The sequence below is a fragment of the Aptenodytes patagonicus genome, chromosome 1, assembly GCF_965638725.1.
Source record: "Aptenodytes patagonicus chromosome 1, bAptPat1.pri.cur, whole genome shotgun sequence".
In the NCBI taxonomy this organism is placed as follows: domain Eukaryota; kingdom Metazoa; phylum Chordata; class Aves; order Sphenisciformes; family Spheniscidae; genus Aptenodytes; species Aptenodytes patagonicus.
The window spans coordinates 216,078,617-216,096,654 of NC_134949.1; the positions used below are offsets into that span (position 1 = coordinate 216,078,617).

General features: G+C 36.9%; 1 protein-coding gene and 1 non-coding gene across 2 annotated transcripts in view; both read right to left on the reverse strand.

Annotated features, from left to right (window-relative positions):
- Nucleotides 1-18,038, reverse strand: part of CEP295 (centrosomal protein 295) — a 46,001-nt gene that overhangs the window by 9,618 nt on the left and 18,345 nt on the right. The window contains exons 12-21 of the mRNA XM_076328304.1: nt 16,871-17,083; nt 15,942-16,039; nt 14,730-15,813; nt 13,580-13,751; nt 13,306-13,458; nt 11,753-11,977; nt 4,987-5,093; nt 3,982-4,120; nt 2,195-2,428; nt 665-819 (exon numbers count right to left, since the gene is read on the reverse strand). Of these exons, the coding sequence (XP_076184419.1) occupies nt 665-819; nt 2,195-2,428; nt 3,982-4,120; nt 4,987-5,093; nt 11,753-11,977; nt 13,306-13,458; nt 13,580-13,751; nt 14,730-15,813; nt 15,942-16,039; nt 16,871-17,083 (2,580 nt within the window). The remainder of the gene's footprint in view (nt 1-664; nt 820-2,194; nt 2,429-3,981; nt 4,121-4,986; nt 5,094-11,752; nt 11,978-13,305; nt 13,459-13,579; nt 13,752-14,729; nt 15,814-15,941; nt 16,040-16,870; nt 17,084-18,038) is intronic.
- LOC143155997 (small nucleolar RNA U2-19) lies at nt 4,382-4,465 on the reverse strand. Its single transcript, XR_012994550.1, has one exon. It is a non-coding gene; the product is annotated as a small nucleolar RNA U2-19 (small nucleolar RNA).

An 18,038-nucleotide genomic window follows, 5' to 3' on the forward strand; every position in this document is an offset into this window, starting at 1 on the left:
AGTTAATTTTCTTCATATTTGTGCTGGAAACAGTGTTGATAACACAGGGATGTTTTAGTTATTGCTGAGCAGTGCTTACACACAGTCAAGGTCTTTTCTGCTTCTCACACCACCCCACCAGTGAGTAGGCTGGGGGGGCACAAGAAGCTGGAAGGGGACACAGCCAGGACAGCTGATCCAAACTGACCACTGGGATATTCCATACCATATGACGTCATGCTCAGCATATAAAGCTGGGGGAAGAAGAAGGAAGGGGGGGATGTTCGGAGTGATGGCGTTTGTCTTCCCAAGTAACCGTTACGCGTGATGGAGCCCTGCTTTCCTGGAGATGGCTGAACACCTGCCTGCTGATGGGAAGCAGTGAATGAATTCCTTGTTTTGCTTTGCTTGCGTATGTGGCTTTTGCTTTACCTATTAAACTATCTTTATCTCAACCCACGAGTTTTCTCACTTTTACTTTTCTGATTCACTCCCCTGTGGTGGGATGGGGGAGAGAGCGAGTGGCTGTGTGGTGCTTAGCTGCCGGCTGTGGTTAAACCACGACAGTATATCAAAGATTATTATTGCGTTTCTTCTAAACAGAAGACAGTATAGGGATCATACATTTAAATCTTACAGAAATCTTAAGCCAAAGTATTGCTCCATCAGAGTTTTTCCATAGTACCTTGCTAAATTCTCTACTGCCTTGTGAAATTCTGTATTGAGAACAGGATGATGAAGTATCAAAGTCAAGACTTGGTTCCAAAGGCTGAAAAAGCTGGTGATGGAAGTTCAGAAAATGTCTCTCCATTTGAGGAAAATCAAGTTCAGCTGCTAGAGCTTTAAGAAAAGAGGTTATTTTAAAAACAAACCAAAAAAATGTGCCAAAACAACCCCCCTCAAAAAACCAATGGATATATCACACCTTGCTTCTATATGCAGTAAATAAAGTATATAGAATTCTGCGGATATACAAATACTGGCTTGTAAAAAAAAAAAAATTTACAACATCCAATTCTTTCACTCAGATACAATGCAGGTACAAAAAGCAGCAAGAAAGTGCTACACTGATGCAATTTTTTTTTTTAAATGAAAAGCTGAAGTCCATAAGCTCTCTGTTCAGCATGTGTGAGACTGCATCAGAAGTAGTGTGGGCTTCCCAGTACAAAACAAAGTGACACAGTGAAGCAAGTCCAATGAAGAGCCACAAGGATGATTAAAGGAAGGATGAAGCATATGATGTTCAAAGAGAAGGTAAAAAACTGAGTTTGTTCAATCTTAAGAAAAGGCTTGGGGGTGTGGGGGAAGGGGCACAGAAATCTCTGCTGTCTACTACATCCTAAGAGACAGTGTAGAGAAGATGCAGTCAGTCTGCATCTTGGACACTGACCATGTCCAAGAAAGAACGAGAGATAATGGACACAAGATGGAGCACAGGAAATTCTGCTTGGATACAATGCCGGGGGCGGGGGGGAAGGAAGAGAAGAAAAGAAAGTTGTTAAAATATTGCCCAGGGGGGTGTGGAATCTCCGTCCTCGGAGCTAGTCAGAACTTGCCCGGACAAGACCTTAAGCAACCTGGTCTAAGTTGGCTCTGCTGTGAGCAGGAAGGAGAATTTGGATCACATAACTAGAAGTCCTTCCTGGTCTAGATTAATTTATAATCCTATGATTCTAGGTTTTCAAACATTCCAGGAGGAAGCGGTTCAAATTAAAATACTAGTGTTATCTTCATGATAGCTAATAAAGATGTTCTTATTTTCATGAATCGTTACATTTTTCTAGAGAGCACAGAACTCCCACCAGTCTGTTAATCAGTGTTTCATCAACTGTGTCACCCTACGTGAATAATAAGTATTATATATTATGGTCTCTACCTTCCTGAAGAGAAAGTTGTGCATAAACAAGTGATAAAATTGGCACAGATAAACAGTCTAGCCAGGGTAGCAGGAAGCTGCATGGAACTAGACTATGATCAGATAGATACCTGATCAGACTATTTTTCTTTTTTTTTTTTTGCACTACACTGTGCTATGTGGACATACACATAAAGCAAAGCAAGAAAACATCAAAGCATCAAAGTTCTCACATGTAGAATCCTTACTGACTTTAAAATGTAAGCTGAATAATATGGACTAGCACATAACGCTGAGTAAATTCCTCCTCATTCTGTATGATGAGAGCGCAGCACAAAAATGCTTTAAAATGGCAAATACCTTGGAAACGCGTACTGTCCTCTGAGTAAGAGTTCAAGTCTCCAGTACAGTTCCCCAAGATCTGCTGTACCTGACTTCCTTTATAAAGGTACATCTCTCCTTCAGGCAACTGAGTTTCAGATACTCCAGACAAATTCTCTTGCCTCTGCTGCAAGGTAAAAGGCAGTAAGGAGTTCCAAGGGCGGCTCGCTGTTTCCCTCAAAATTCGATCTTCCGTACTATCAGAAGACAATCCTGAAATAGTAAGCTAGATGTTCAGTTTTGCATATAAACCACTTACATGATGTCATCTGAAAAGATACTGCTTAATATCCTGAAATACTCGTGAAGAGCTCTGCGGTTTTGTTTCTTTAATTGTCTCCTGTCAATGCTCCCAAACCTTACCACAAATTTCAACCAATTCAAGTTGATAATATCTAATTAGGTAGTAGTCAGTACAGCTTAGCACTTTTAGAGTATGTAGACTTAGGAAATACTGAAACAATAAAATCAGAAAAGAATTAATACTGTCATTTTATACCAGCTGGCGTATTTTTACTTCCTATCATACACACGTCAATCCTTTAATATGATCTTGAGTATCTTTGACATTGGGCAGTAGTTTTATTCATGCTTAAATAGAAATTGCCTAATACCAACACAGGAAATCTGAGGGAATCAAGCAAACCAAAATTGTGTTCCTAGTTAGCGTACCAACCCTCTTTGTCTACAAGCTTAAAAAAGAATTGCACAAAGCTATCAGAAAAGGTCATTATAAGACACAGTTGGACTTGAAAAATTTATTCCTGTAGCTGAGTAACCAAAACCTTTGATATTTTGATTCCACAACTAAAAAAAAAACAATAGAAAAGCTACTAAGAAATGATCTTAGAATTTGCCTTAGCTTTTTTATGTCAATAAAACACAGATTTGTCATGAGTTATGAAGTTTATTACTCAAAATAACACTTACCAGTTTAGAACATTAGGGTTAAAATACAGCCTGAGATTTCAGTGGCTCAAAAACTAGTCTTCAAAAACTGATTTATAAACATGGAATAACTCATACACAGGTATGGTTGTTTATGAGATCAGATATGTGTCAGATCAACACAGTATTAAGCCTTAAAGTAAATAAATCCACAGGTCACTATCTAATCACTTTCAAACTCATTTCCCATGTTCACAAGTGATAATGTCAGCCTATAGAGGAGCAACTATAAATTTGTTATAAAGGAATTATTTTTAATTTTATGAAAAGCTAACTTAAGATCAAGAGGCAGACTGCAAGCGAAAGAGGATATGAACACATACTTCCCAGAAAACTAGTAAAAGTCAATATGGCATTCAAATGACATTTTCACAAGTAAGTTAAGAATTACTACGGTGACAAGCAGATACTGGAATAATTCTCTTAACAGCAAGACAACAGTTACAGCTCTGTAACAATCTATTATATATATTGATTTGAAAACTTTTATCAGAGTATCATCTGGGGATCAATTTTTTTTAAAAAATTTGCCACTTGACAACCGCTACTATTACAGTTGCTTAATAAAACTCAAAATATCTTTTGCCAAAGCTGATGTGTTATAAGATTAAATTATTATAAATGTAAAAAAAATCATGAGCACATAACGAAATATTCTAGTTACACTCAACTCCGTAAGACATATTAATCATTCTTAAGTGAAGTTCCCCATTAGTCTATTTCAGAAGAATTTATGCCCAGTGAGTTAGACTCATTCTGTTATAAAATAAAGAGAATACACAATTTTCCTTTTACAACAACAGAAACCAAACACTTACCAGGGTCAACAGGGCTTGCATCCAACGTTTCACTAGTCAAAAAGCTTCCAGTGGAAATTGTTGAAGATAAGTCACAGGGTATTCCTTGCATGAAAGCCTCTGAACCTAAGTTCGTGGCTACTACTTTAGAAAGTACTTCCTAGGATGAAATAACATACCTATTACCATGTATTTGGATGTCCATAATTAAAGCTTTAAAACCACACATCTTATTCTGAGCTCAGTTCAAGTGTAGAAGCCTTCATGTTTTGCACAGTCAGGCAAATACAGATTCATCATTGCTCAGTACAAAACATTCACACCCAATGTCCCAGGCACATCACTCCCCAACAGCCCCCTCCCCTCAAAAAACACAAACAAACACACACACACACACACACACACACACAAATATAAAGCCTCTCAGAACTGCATACAAATCATGACACCTGGAAGATTATTTTATCTTCTGGTCATCAGATTTGGCTATTTCTCATCACAGACCCACTTCAGTAGAATTGTAGATCTCAGAGGAACATATACGCAATACATGAAAAACTCAGGAATTTTACAAGTACTTGCAAGACTAAGCCTTTTGCATACAGGAGACTGACTTAAAAATTTAATTCTACGAAATTAAGTGGAAAATATACAAAATATCCTAAAATATTATCTTAATTTTGAGGTAAGCTCTAATAAGTCACAAAGCTGAGAATGAAGGTTCTTGTACTTCCAAATTTTGAAGGCCGTGTGAAAAAGGACCCAGGAGTCTCAGCAGACAGCGAGTTGAGCGTAAGCCCGCGGTGTGCCCTGGCAGCAAAGAGGGGCAACAGCATCCTGTGCTGTAGGAACAGGAATATATAGCCAGTAGATCCATCGCAGTGATTACCTCTCTTTATTTGGTGCTTGTTATACTGCTGCATCTAGAATACTGCACCCAGTCTCAGCCTCCCAATATGAGATAGAAAGATTTCATCACAAAATAAAGAGTAAGTTATGTTATATGGTTATTTTGATATGACTAACCGTATTATCAAGTCTGAATGATGGTCCAGAATGCGTTGTAACTCCCTCTCCAATTTTAGCAGCAAGAACTGGTGACTCTTGAGCCACTTGAGAATGCTGGGACTGGGCTGAACACAAATGTAACAGAAGCAATAAGGAATAGAAAGCGACTTTCGAGTTCATAGTTAGCAATTTTTTTTTTGAACACCAGATAGCAGTAATACTCTACTGCTGCTGTCCTCACTATTAGGGCACTGATTTTGCCCATCCTTACCGCTTTCTTCTCACCTGCAACATACTTTCTGCTCCACTGTACCACCGACTTAATCAGCAACCAGTGGTTCTCCTTGACCAGCCTCCCTAAAATGTCTAACTAGCACAACTGCTCTTTGCAGAGCATGCAGGAAGAGCTAGAAATTAATGCTTTGGCTTTGCAGAATGAAACATGGCTTTGCTAGTGTTATTACAATAATTTAATTGGGGTGGAGGGAATATTTTGCCCTCTACCATGACAATGATTAACAAAGAAAAGCGGACATTCTATGTAGATCAGAGAAATCAGAAACACTGAATTACTTAACTATATCATGACTGCTACCACAGAACCTTTGCCACAATGCTCTTACACATAAAAATAAGATCAGTATCTGTGCAAAAGTATCACCACAGCAGCACCAGAAAAATGCAATTTCCGTATTCAGTGCTTACAAGCGCCTTCAAAGTTTGACAATTATAAGATTGTAAATTAATTGCCAACAAACAACTCTAAAATAAGTATTCTTATTTCCAGTAATAATTTTCAAGAAAGAAGTGCTAAATATCAAACTGAAATTAAACAGCAGAAGTGAAGCAGGTATGTTTTCTTGCAATTCTACAAGGGCTGCTAGTGACAGAGGCGTTTCAAATCCCCAGCATTTGTAAGGCTCTATACTTCGGCAAATCTCGTAACATTTTGTGAATCCTAACACTACTTTGTACCTTGTATAAACTGAAACTCAATTTTTTACTGGAAGGTGGAGTCCAGCTGTTCCATTTTTCGTACTATACAAAAAAAGGGGGGGGGGGGGGGGGGGAGGTTTCCTCTATGAGGCAACACCCATGAAGTACCTATATGATATGATACTTAGGTATCTCAATCAATATGAAACATTTTGAAACTCATTTCATTACAAGACATGAAATGAAATACATCTAAAATATATTTATTTGGATTAAAAGAGAAGTTAAGCTATTCTTAATTCATTTACTATGTTATTACATTAATTGCTGAGTGATCTCAAAATAAAAGGTAAAGAAATTCTCAAATGGCTTCTTTCCCCCCCCTACACTCACAAATTCTCCAGAAACTTCTAGCAGGCTTGATCCTGATCATTTATGACATTTTGATCGGTAACTGAACAGAGCTGTTGGCAATAGAGTTTGCAAATAATATGAAGAGTGGAAGAACAATAAAGAAACACAGTAGCACTGCAACGGTAAAAATTACCTCAACCTTCTGCAAAGCTGGGTCTGTTAAACTTATAAATCTAAGAGCACAAAACACTGGCTTCTGATCCCTTTTCTACAAGTTCGTGACAAAGGTCTTCAGGTTCACAGGAAAGATAACTTTGAAGTTTTGAGTAGAACAAGGTGGCAACAAGCTCCTTGGTTGGATGCGGCAGTAGCATGACTGAGTCTAGATACACTGCAAAGTCTGCTCCTCTTCTTTGGAACAGAATACAGGAGACAGAGGATCCTGAAAATGAGCAAGGCCTTGAAGAAAATTCCTTGAATCAGCATGAAAACTGCAATCGTATCATCTCTTGGTATTTAAATATCTCCACAGGAGAAAAAACACACAGTACAAAAGATTTCTAAACTCAAAGAAAGTAATAACAAGAAACAGTGGCTACAAATGGCTGTCAGATATTCAGAAACTGGAAATAGACCATTTATTTTATAATTTGATAAAAAATTAAATGCTGGAACAAGCTACCAAAGAATTCTCTTTTCCTGATACCTTTACATCAAGATTTGATATTGTTCTGAAAGAAATGATTTTATTTTCTAAAGGATATCAGCGTGACAGGTAGTAGTTTAGGATACATAATCAGAGGAGATTCAAGTGTTTAATACTCTCTTGCATATAAATTCTATGGAGAGCTATGCTACAAATGTTTCATTACTATACTGTAATAACCTGCATTGTTCTTGTGATATTAATACAAGGTATGAACAGTGGCAATTTCATGCTATAAACCAAATTATTTAATTAAAAATACAACATGCTCATCTCTCAGACTTTATTACATTAATATCCTTAAACACACCCCCTGTATTTGGTGACTCATAAAGCAGGGGTTTTTATTCTTCTCTCCCCCCTCCAAAATAATAGTGCAAGGTTTTGTTCCTCACAGCTTCCTGACATCGACATGGGACTTTCATGTTTTAACCTCCTAGCCACCACACTGTGACAAAGAATTTGTATTTAAAAATTGAGGCAGTAATATCCAGAATGCATTTTTTTTTTTCCCCAACAGAAATTGCAGTAAAATAGCAGCAATTATTTTAGGGTGCAATTTGAAAACAAAAGACTGAACGACAAACCACTCAGTGAAGACAATACAAAAACAAGGATTAGTCCAAATCCAACCATGTAGACAAACAAAAAAAAGTGGTAGTCCACACTAGTTTGGCGAAATTGGTGATGGATAAGACAATCTGTCACAATAATGAATTATGGACAAATATTTGGGATTACTAAAAATAAATTGAAATCTAAGGTTAGCTTGGATCACACAAAAAATAATCACGCTGGGAATAACATCTCTGTATACGGTAGCAATACATGAAGATAATCACATCTGGAACGCTGCTCAAGGGGACCGTTAAAGATGAAGATGAATAAAGAGAGACAAGCCTGTTGATACATAATGAAGGAGAACTGTGAAAGAGAGGTATGTATCAAATCCAGTCACTATTTTCAGGCTGACTTCCTAAGGAAACGAGGTTTATGCCATCAAACTGCCTGTCTCATCTGTAGGGTGGGTTACTCTGTAATTCCGTAATAGCGATTTGCATCCTATTAGCCCATTTTAAACAAATTGGATTGGGGAGAAGAAATACCGAGTGTCCAAAGTTCCTAACTCATCTTGTCATACATCAGTGGCATAGTAAGAGAGCGCAATCCGAATCTTAGCCTCACTGGTGGCACTTAGTGCAACATCACTTTAACAGTTACCTGTCCTCTCTGCTTGCCAACCAGCTGATCAGCTTGTGTAGCACTCGTAACCATTCAATACTGAGCACAGGGATTCATCCTCCCCTAACCAGAAGCAGTCCTTAAGATCTGTTCTATGTTCAGACATGTCTGCTTCTAAATTTGAGAGGGTTAAAGTTATTTTTCTTCTTGTAATAATTGGAAGAAAGAAATGCAGCTAATTACAGAAATTTAAAAAAAAAAAAAAAAAAAATTGCTTGTTACCCAAGGACAAGTCCCATATCAAAGGAAACTCACCTTTGTTGGTACAGTATCCAAGCAGATTTACCAAGTTTATCTTTTTAAGAACCTATATAACTTTTACCTTTTTATCTTTAACGCTTTATTTTGAAAAGGCATGTGAGCAGTGATTAATAGGGTTTGTGCACTCCTAGTGGTTCTGTAATCATGAAAGCAGTACAACTCACAAGTTGCAAAGCTTTACATTATTTGATTGCAGGTAGAAACCACCAAGAACATAACTTCAAAGAGTAAGGTCAAAGATCACATGCACAAAGCACTCATTTGCTCTCACCTTTAGAGACACAATTACATCTTGAAAACATAGGAAAACTGCGAACATGTTCTGGTTAGAATCAAGTAGCAAAAAAAAAAAAAAAAAAATTAAAAAACCCCAAACAATTAAATTAAAAAAAATAAATCAAAGCTATCATAAGTAACAACTTAAAACGCACCTTAAATTTCCCCTTTAGAAACTTTATATTTAACACGGACTGTAGATTTCTTGCTGAAGATACTGCACTAGTTACCGTAGTACCACAGAGTGCTTCACAGCCTTCAAATTACAAAGATACTGTTGACAGTTTTGGTGGTTGAACTGCTCAAGACTACAATCCTCTTAAATACATAATCACAGAAAGCTTTGTTTTGGTTTTAATAAATATAGATGTTCACATGAAGTTTCCTAATCCTCTTACATAAGCCATTGCACCGTTCATAGATAACACTCACTAATAGAAAAAGACACTACACTAAGATATTTCATATTAATTTGGTAATGGCTGATCTAGCAATGCTTCTACGACTTACTCAGAAAAATACAAGCCTTTTCTTCAAATATTGTTAAAAAAGACAAAATTCTTTAGTGATAATTTAAGTATAGGTATATTTCAAAAAGAGTATTCTGAGAATTAAAGGAAGCAGTTGAAAGAAAATGAGCTTATATGTACTTATTCAAAACCACTTCAATTCCTAGTAAATCCTGATTGAATTGAAAAGGATGTCTCATCACAAACTAAATGAAAAGTTACCATAAGATTTGGGGCAGTGGTGAAATTCCTAGCAAAACCAGGAGATGCATACTACGTAGCTGTATTGCTCATCAAGACGTACATATAAGGTAGCAAAGTTGCTGAAAACTCCTTCACAGCTCTAGTAATATATTTGTTTTAGATGGATACTGAAAACTGTATTGGACCATGAGATGCTGTCATCTTGTAATAAGCTTCAAATTGCTTTACTCAATGTTTTGTAAACTTTGTGTAAGAGTTCCCAGCAAGTCAGGCATAGCATTTCTCAATTACAGTGACGATAAACTGCATTTCAATCTGCAGGAAATGTGAAGAGAAGCAAGTGTATTGCAACTGACGGTACTGGAGCGTTTGAGTTAACATTATTCCAAGACTGGAGAGACAAGCTAAATTTGTATAGGCAGGGAAAAAACAGTAAGAATTAAAAACCTTGACATCCACTTGTTAGTCCAATCTCTTGAAAGACTTTAGTAACCTGCTTTCTTTGTTTACCTAAGACTAGTCACATTTGTCCTTTTATAAAGCCAGTCAAGCTACCCATAACATGCTTAGTAGGTTTCAACAGCCCTGTAACAAAATTATTTTGAACATTCGCAAACCACTTTATAATAAAAACAACTTTTTTTTTTTTAATAACCAAAACATCTTGGCTTAATTTATGGAATTGGATTAACTTTGCCACATATGGACACAGTCTACCCTCAAAGGTGTGACCTCTAATAAAAGCTCTTTACAGATGAACAGAAGATCAGAATTAAAATAATCCTTACATTATTGCACTATTTTTATTTCTCTCACAACTAACAGCTGATTCTTTCAAAGTTGTTTCTCTGAGCTAAGGGTAACACTCAGCCTTCTATTTTTTGTCTCAACTGTATTTTTAAGCAACTTCTTAGATACACTGATCTTTCATCTACATTAGAATGTTAACACTCGGGAATTCTCTTTAAGCATTAATTTCCTTTGTGTCGATACAAGGAATCACTGGGTACTGAATCAGGCACACAACTGGCCTGCTCAAACCAGGTTCCCACCTGGTGAAGCTGCAAACCTGAACACCCCACAGTCTGGGCAGAAGATACCTCCCTCAGGAGGAAGACACACCTGCGGCTTTCGAGCAGTTTGCTCCCTATGCATGCATGGGATTCTGCTGGTAAGGGCAGGGCAATCGGGTAGTACAAAAGAAGTTTCTTTACAGACAATTCTACAAGGTACAGATACAAAGCACATGCCTTGGATAAGAAACTGTTGATTAGCAATGAAGTTTACTGCAGTGTGGACTTGTTACTAGAATGGTAATGGATCACAAAAAAAAAAAAAGATAAAAACTCAGTCATTCTGAGACACATGCTTATTGAAACACCCTTTTTTACACTTAAAATTAAACAGTATTTAAATAGCACTGCATGTTCTTTAACAAGTGAGGTCATATGCTGTGACGGTGTGCTCCCCCGCCCAACCTGACCTTTATCTCCTGTAACCCTACCTAAGTGAGAACTACCAGGGGCAGGCGTTAATGGATGCTGATGGTGATACTTCATCCATTAACGAAGTGGATTCGGGAGCCAGATAACAACACAATAGCCCTTGGTTATTGTGAGAAATACGCCCACCTAACCACAGTTATCAGTATGTAAATAAGACTATGAGTCAATCATCTTACCCCTGTAAATAGTGAGCAGCCCAAGAGCCCGTTGAGCTCTCCTGCATGGCAGTGGGCTGCACGCCAGGATCTCCCCTTGAGTAGGGACGCCTCTCAAGGTTACTCCTCGAGGTTGAGAGATTCCTTGCCGTGACAGATCCTCGGTAAGTGACTAATAGCATGCTGAACTTTGAAATCTTAGCTAAGTGATATAAAGGATTGATTGCGCGTATATAATCGTTTAGACATATACTGTTGACCAAGACTGGGACTAGGACTGGATCCAGCCACACCTAGACTCCTCTCTGAGAAGTTCAGAAAGCAAGGGGGTCCTTTCTGAACCTCATGACTCAACGGGAGGGTCTCCCTGACAGTAATGTCTGACCCTGTCCTCTATGCAGTAAATAATCAAGTGTACCTTGCCATGGAATCTTGTTCACTGTCGCATTTACCATTGAACTTTGTTAATTCACACTTTAACTCACTGTTTTTTATCAATAAAGTATTGTTGCTTCTCTCTTACGAGTGAAGTGCAGTCTCACTCCATCCGCGACATATGCTACAACTAAATAGCAGTAAAATTAGCAGTGCTGAATGGTATTCACATAATTCCTTGAAGGAAGAGGATTTCCTCACCTGAATCATACGAATTTTCAGCAGTCATCAGCAGCACCTCTTGTAATAATCTACTTAACTGTTTACTTTGCCTTGGACTTCCATTAGAGATTTGTTCTTCGTAGTTTGTTATGCTCGAAGGTAACCTGCCTTCTTCACGAAGAGCGTGACTGTAACATTTCACATATGCAAACTCCCCAATGGTTGAAATGGGAGAAGATTCTCCACCAACAGAATCTGTTTTATCTGAATTTAAAACATTTGTAATCAGTTTAGGTATAGAAATGCAGTGTTTTGCACTTCAATGAAAACATTAAGATGCACATTCTATTCTACAGAAGTAACCTGCTGAATTCGTACAGTGCTCCGTTTTAATAAAGTTAGCCATATCAGGTCAGTAAAAACCTTTGTATTACACAGTTTATGGATTATATAGGTTGAAAGATCATGCAGGTCAGACTTCTCAAAAAGTAATTCCTAACTCAACTAAAATATTTCTTCCAAAAAAATTCAAACAAGTTTTTCCACATAGCAAATCCACCAAAACTTTCAGTAATTTTTCCAAATAGAGAGGCAATATAACTTCTCTGCTCTGGCTTAAAGATTTCTTTTCTCCCCAACCTGCCCCACACAATAGCCCTTTTTGGCCACCCAATCCAATAAGAAACTCAAATCCAACCTTTTATTACCTACCATGACCAATGGTCAGATAATACAGGAATAAATCACCTGTGGATCATAATGGGATTACACAGCAAATGAGTATTCCCTACTCTAGAATTCCACATTCATAAAACTCTTTTGGTATATATTTTGGGATTTAATTTTTTTTTTTTTTAATTAAGATGTGTAATACTAAGTCAAGTGCTTTTGAGAATATAAATACATTCTTCAATCAAAACCTTCACCAATAAAACTTGTCTAATCAAGATACTAAATTGGTCCAACAAAGATTATTCTGCATAAACTGATGCTGACTAGCATGGATTACTTTTCTTTAATTAAAAAATGTCCCATATCAGTTGTTTCATTATTTCATTACTTTGCTCAAGATGAATCTCTAAAATTTTTACAGAGTGTTTTATAATCGGAAAAAACTAAAATGATGGTCTAAAAATTTCTGTAGAAACTTGATACTAACTCCTTATTTAAAAGATTTCACGCTCACTTTCTTGTTATGCTCAAAAGCTAAACCTTTAAATACTTTCCATCAACTCTGATGGTTGTTTTTACAATTATTGTAAAATTGTCTATTAACACAGACCCTGCCCAACAGAAAAATCAACAGGGAACTTAAGTCATGGAATTACGGTGAATTTTCTTTTCTGGGTGAATTTTTCTTTCAATTATGTTTTTCTAGACAGACACTGACAGGATAAGCTTTTCTCAACTATAACTCACTTTTTGTAAGGTATAATTTATATACTAGCAAAGGCAACAGTATCAGCTATTATTTAATAATCAATCATCTCAAAGAATCTTCAGAAAAGATTAATTTCCTCCAATCTGTATTTCTCAGGAACAGCAGCATTTATTACATATTTTATATCCATATATATATATATTTATTTTACCTGCAAAAGAAATGTTGCAACTCTTTGGTGTGTCTACCTCTGGTATAACACTAAGTTCATGTTGTTCCAAATCAAGCCCGAACTTGACTTTTGCCACAGGTGGTTTGGAAGATCTCCATTTCTGTTCTCCATATAGAACTTTCTCAGACTGTTCTGTAAAACAAAATTTTGCATGTTGCAATTATATATCAAATTAACTTGGGAAGATGGAAGAGAACTCCATCTCAGCTGCAAAATGAGAAAAATTATAATGAAAAATATTATACAGCCTTACCGGTTTGCTCAGCTGGACCGATGCACTGTGAAATCATTTCACTTCCGTGAAATTTACTCCTGCCACAATTCTCTTGTTGGCAGTTTTCCGAGTCTTGGAAAAAGTCAGTCCTATTAATCCAGTCAGGCTTTTGGGCCTCTGTCATTTCTTCATTTGTGCAGGTATGTCTCACCTTAGAAGGGGGGGGAGGAGGGTGGGGGAAGCAACTGTCTATAAGATTATATTTATACTCATTTAGCAAAACAGCATTTTCTTTTGAGTGTATTCCATGAAGGACAATATTGAGCACTTTGAGAAAGTAGTTCAAGTATGCAAGATACTGGACAGACTTCCTTAGCTTACAAAAACATTTGGACATAAAGGTATTTTATTTAGGCCGACAAACCTAACGTGCTAAAACATAATTATTTACATTTTCAAGGCTTTTGTTAGATTAGATTAGAATACTCGGCATTTTTAACAGGAACAATTCCTGAAAAGTCTGCTTTTAGTTTTTCAGCTACTGAATTCAGGAATTTTATCTGTTTGGAGAATGCAAAAGCAAGAGACAGGGATTCTAGGCAACAGTTATTTTTCTAAGATGGCTTCTGTTTAGGGAGGAAAAAAAAAAAAAAGGGCAAAAGGAGCTTCTTTAGAAACTCAAAAAATAAACTCGGATTTTTCTTCTGTTACCCAGAAACAAGCAAAATTACAAGTCAAGAATGCAGCTGACAAACCAATTTCCTAACATGTACACATAAAAAGACAAACTTTAAAAAATAATATATTCAAAATGCTTACAATATCCTGAGGTACTGCTTAAATATTTTTAATACAAGAGCTGTTTTACATATATAGCTGCATTTCTAGAGCTGAAGAAAACTATACCGGCAGATATTTCAGACAATGTAACTATTTCAATAGGCATTATGTTCAGAGACCATGCACAGAAGTTCATACTATTTCTGTTAGACTGAAAAAAACGGCACTCTTGGGGCTTACAGAAAAGAACTACTGATTACAAATCACAAGTCCTAATTAAAATTTTAATTATGGTAAATCACCTAAAACTATCAAAACTCCATGGGATACTTTGCTAATTGGTAGCATTCACTCTTAAGTTTGATCACCTACTAGATGACTCACCATGCAAAGTGTTTATAAAGCTTACCTGCTTGTTCAGAAATCCTTTCAAAGCCTCTTGCTGTCTCTGCATCTGTTCCTTCAATTTATCTTGCTTCTGTAAAAGTAGTTGTTCTTGTATTTTCTGCCTAGAAAGAAGAGCTTCTCTTTGTGCATCTAGCTGCTCTTGCAATTCTTTCAAATACTTTTGCTGAGCTTGGATGCTTTCTGATGAGGCCAACACCCTGTCCCTTAAATTCAGTATACCAGAATAATTTAACAAAGATGCATCTCCCATTTTTGATATAAAGAATTCCTCAACACCCTGGGCTTTAGATTCTTCATGAGATAAAGTCATGGGTTCAGAAAGATTGAGGGGTTCTTCAAGGCTTGTTTTGATAGTGCCCTCTGCAGATCCCTGCTGATACGCCACAGAATCAACTGAGGCTGCCTGATCTATATGAGATCCCTTTGTTGCTGGTGTGAGGGGTGTCTTAAGTGGAGGCTCTTCTCCAGCTTCTGTCTCTGTTTGATGGTTAGACATCTTCCGAGATGACTCTTTAAAGTGCACTGTTTCTGAAGGCTCAGAGGAATCTTCTGCAGGCAAAACAAATTTAATATGTTGTACTTGTGCTTCCGGTTGCGTTCTTACTGCAGTGACATCTTTCATGACTAACCCTGATGGTAATTGGAACCGAGATGGTTCTCCGACGTGATTATTGGAGGTTTCCAACATTCCCACTTGTTCCTGTGAGGGACAGCCACACGGCAAGTGAAACTCCCTATGCTTCAATTTCGATGCTTCTAAAACCTGCACATGTCTGCCAGGACAAACATTATGCATTTGCTCTTCATGTTTCTGTGAAGATGGTTTTTCCAACGTACGCAACGTTCCTGAAAACACAGGTAGTGACCGTGCATACTCTTGTGCATGAACTTGTTCAGATGACTGGTATTGTGTTGGTTGCACTCCTTGCCTCTGTAGAAGTGGTTCTGAGACAGGCTTTAAATTAATTGATTTTGTTTCCACAGAGCTCAGAGGTGCTGCAGAAGTAGACAAGTATCTTTGCTTCAATTTATTCTGATACTCCTGTAGACGCTTTCTAGCTTCTTCAATGGTCTGTTTGTGCAGCCTGAACACAACGAAAACATGAATATTTCCAGAGTGGTGCAAAGATAAAACACCAATTCCAATAATCAAAGCAATTAAAATTATTTTCAAACAGGCAACTCAAAACTTCCATTTCATAATGAAATTTACCTGTTTTGCTGTAGAAGGCGTTGTTGATAATTACGAATCATCTGTAAATGGCTGTCTTCTCTAGAACTTCCCATTTCTGATACAGCAGTATTTCCAGTCTAATCAAAATAAAATAATTTTAAGTGCACATATACAAATAACTCACAGAAAACTATTAAAGCAACAACCTGAAGCTGTAAGTTCTTTCTCTTAAGTTGACAGAAGCCGCTCTGTACCACTGTTTGAAGTCTGCGAGATTTTGGCCTGAGGCAATGAAGTGAAAGCAGTTTCTGGAACAGGTGGCCTACAGCTACTGTCTCTCTTGGCAAGCTGAGCATACCACCAAAGTCAATGGTGCTTACAGCAGCTTAGCTCAAAGAGGTAAATGTACCCAGTAGCAAACTCAGGAAGCAATGATCCAACAGAGCTGCATTTTCAAGGCAATCAGATTCTCAGAAGAGTACAGGTTGTGCAAATGATTCAAGATTTTTAAAAAAAGATTACTTTCCTTAACATCCTCAATAAATTCCTCTCCTTTAAGTAGCTGTTTGAGATTTAGACAGACAAAAACGTAAAGGTGGGGGTTTTTTGTCTTTTTTTTTTCCCCCTGAGATTTTTTTTTTTCCCTTCTTGAAAAAGGATACATATACATGCATAATCATTATATGACTCTAATCAGATTTTACTAACAGGTATTTTAAACAGACATGCTGTCCCTGGGACTACGCAAAGACAATCCAATATTCAAAGCCCAGTGATACCATGTGAAATACAAGCTTCTACATTAGACAAAAGGAAGATTTATATGTATGAACTTCTGATTCATAGTCTAAGAAATAAAAATTGATTGATTGTCTTGATTGATATAATTTAAAATTGGCAAATGATGCTCTTGATTTTTATAATAAGGATAATCAAAAAACTACACACAATTTTCTACAATTCTTCACCTCATGTTTCACTTTGTTCTGCTGATCTGTAGAAGGAACATTGTGGCTTTGTACCAGCTGACCTTGCTCTTCCTCCTTTTTTTTTTTCTTAGCCTCCTCCAAACGGGTTTGCATTTGGATCTTCAGAAAATCAGCCTCCAAACCTGCTCTCTCTTCTTCAATTTGTTTAAGCAAGGCCAGCTGTTCCTGTTTCTGTTGCTCTATTTGCTTGTTCTATTGAGAAGAAAAACAAGTGTGAAACTCCAGAACTGAATAACAAAGAAATCAAAGACCCCTCACACACGCCCACAACACTCAAAACTTTGTTCCAACTTACAGCAGAAATTTTATTCCTTGTGACAGGCATTTCTGAATTGTAAGAGGCTTTTAAAAATAGTTCCAGAGTTTTCAAGAATAATTTTGTTTTACTGGTTAGATATTTCTAATAGTCCCTAAATCCATTTACTATTGCATTGTTAACTGTTCTCAAATTAACGGAACAGATAAAATCAGAATCTAACCATTCAAAATACATTATCATTTTCCAGAGACCGCAAAAGAAGTCCTTTTCTTAAATTGACTTCAGAAATCTACTTTGCATTTTATAGAGCTTTTTGTCAAGAGTTCAACACATTTAAATGTTAATTCAAGCCTTACAAAACTTCTGAAATAGCTAATGTATAACCACTTTAAGAGCACTCCATAAATCTCTGAAGTGGTTTGTTTATTTTTATTCTCTTTCCATGTACCTATCAGCTACAAATCACTTAGATGCACGCGTAGCAACAGCATATATACTTTTAGAATGGAAGTGAAGAAAAATTTCAAAGTACTGGCAGAGATGAAGTGGACAACAGCCTTTAATGAGACAGTCTGAATGGGGATGTCAGGAAGAGCAACCTGAGAAAAAGCTAGACCCAAGAACAGTTAACATGGACATAACAATATATACACCTGGGCAGGTGCAAAGTGGGAGAAAATGAATGTTAAAGAAAGTAACCACACTTTCACAGAGGATCTGCTGCTTCCCCCCCCCCCAACCAGTATTATTTTGTCAAATTTTTGTTTCCTGAATTTCTGAACTTTAACTCTATAATTTAAGGCTGCACTAAGACCTGAATTTCAACTTACTTTTTTTTTTTTTTAAATTGATAAACCACCGCATAATAGCTGGTAGGTCTCTAAGGAT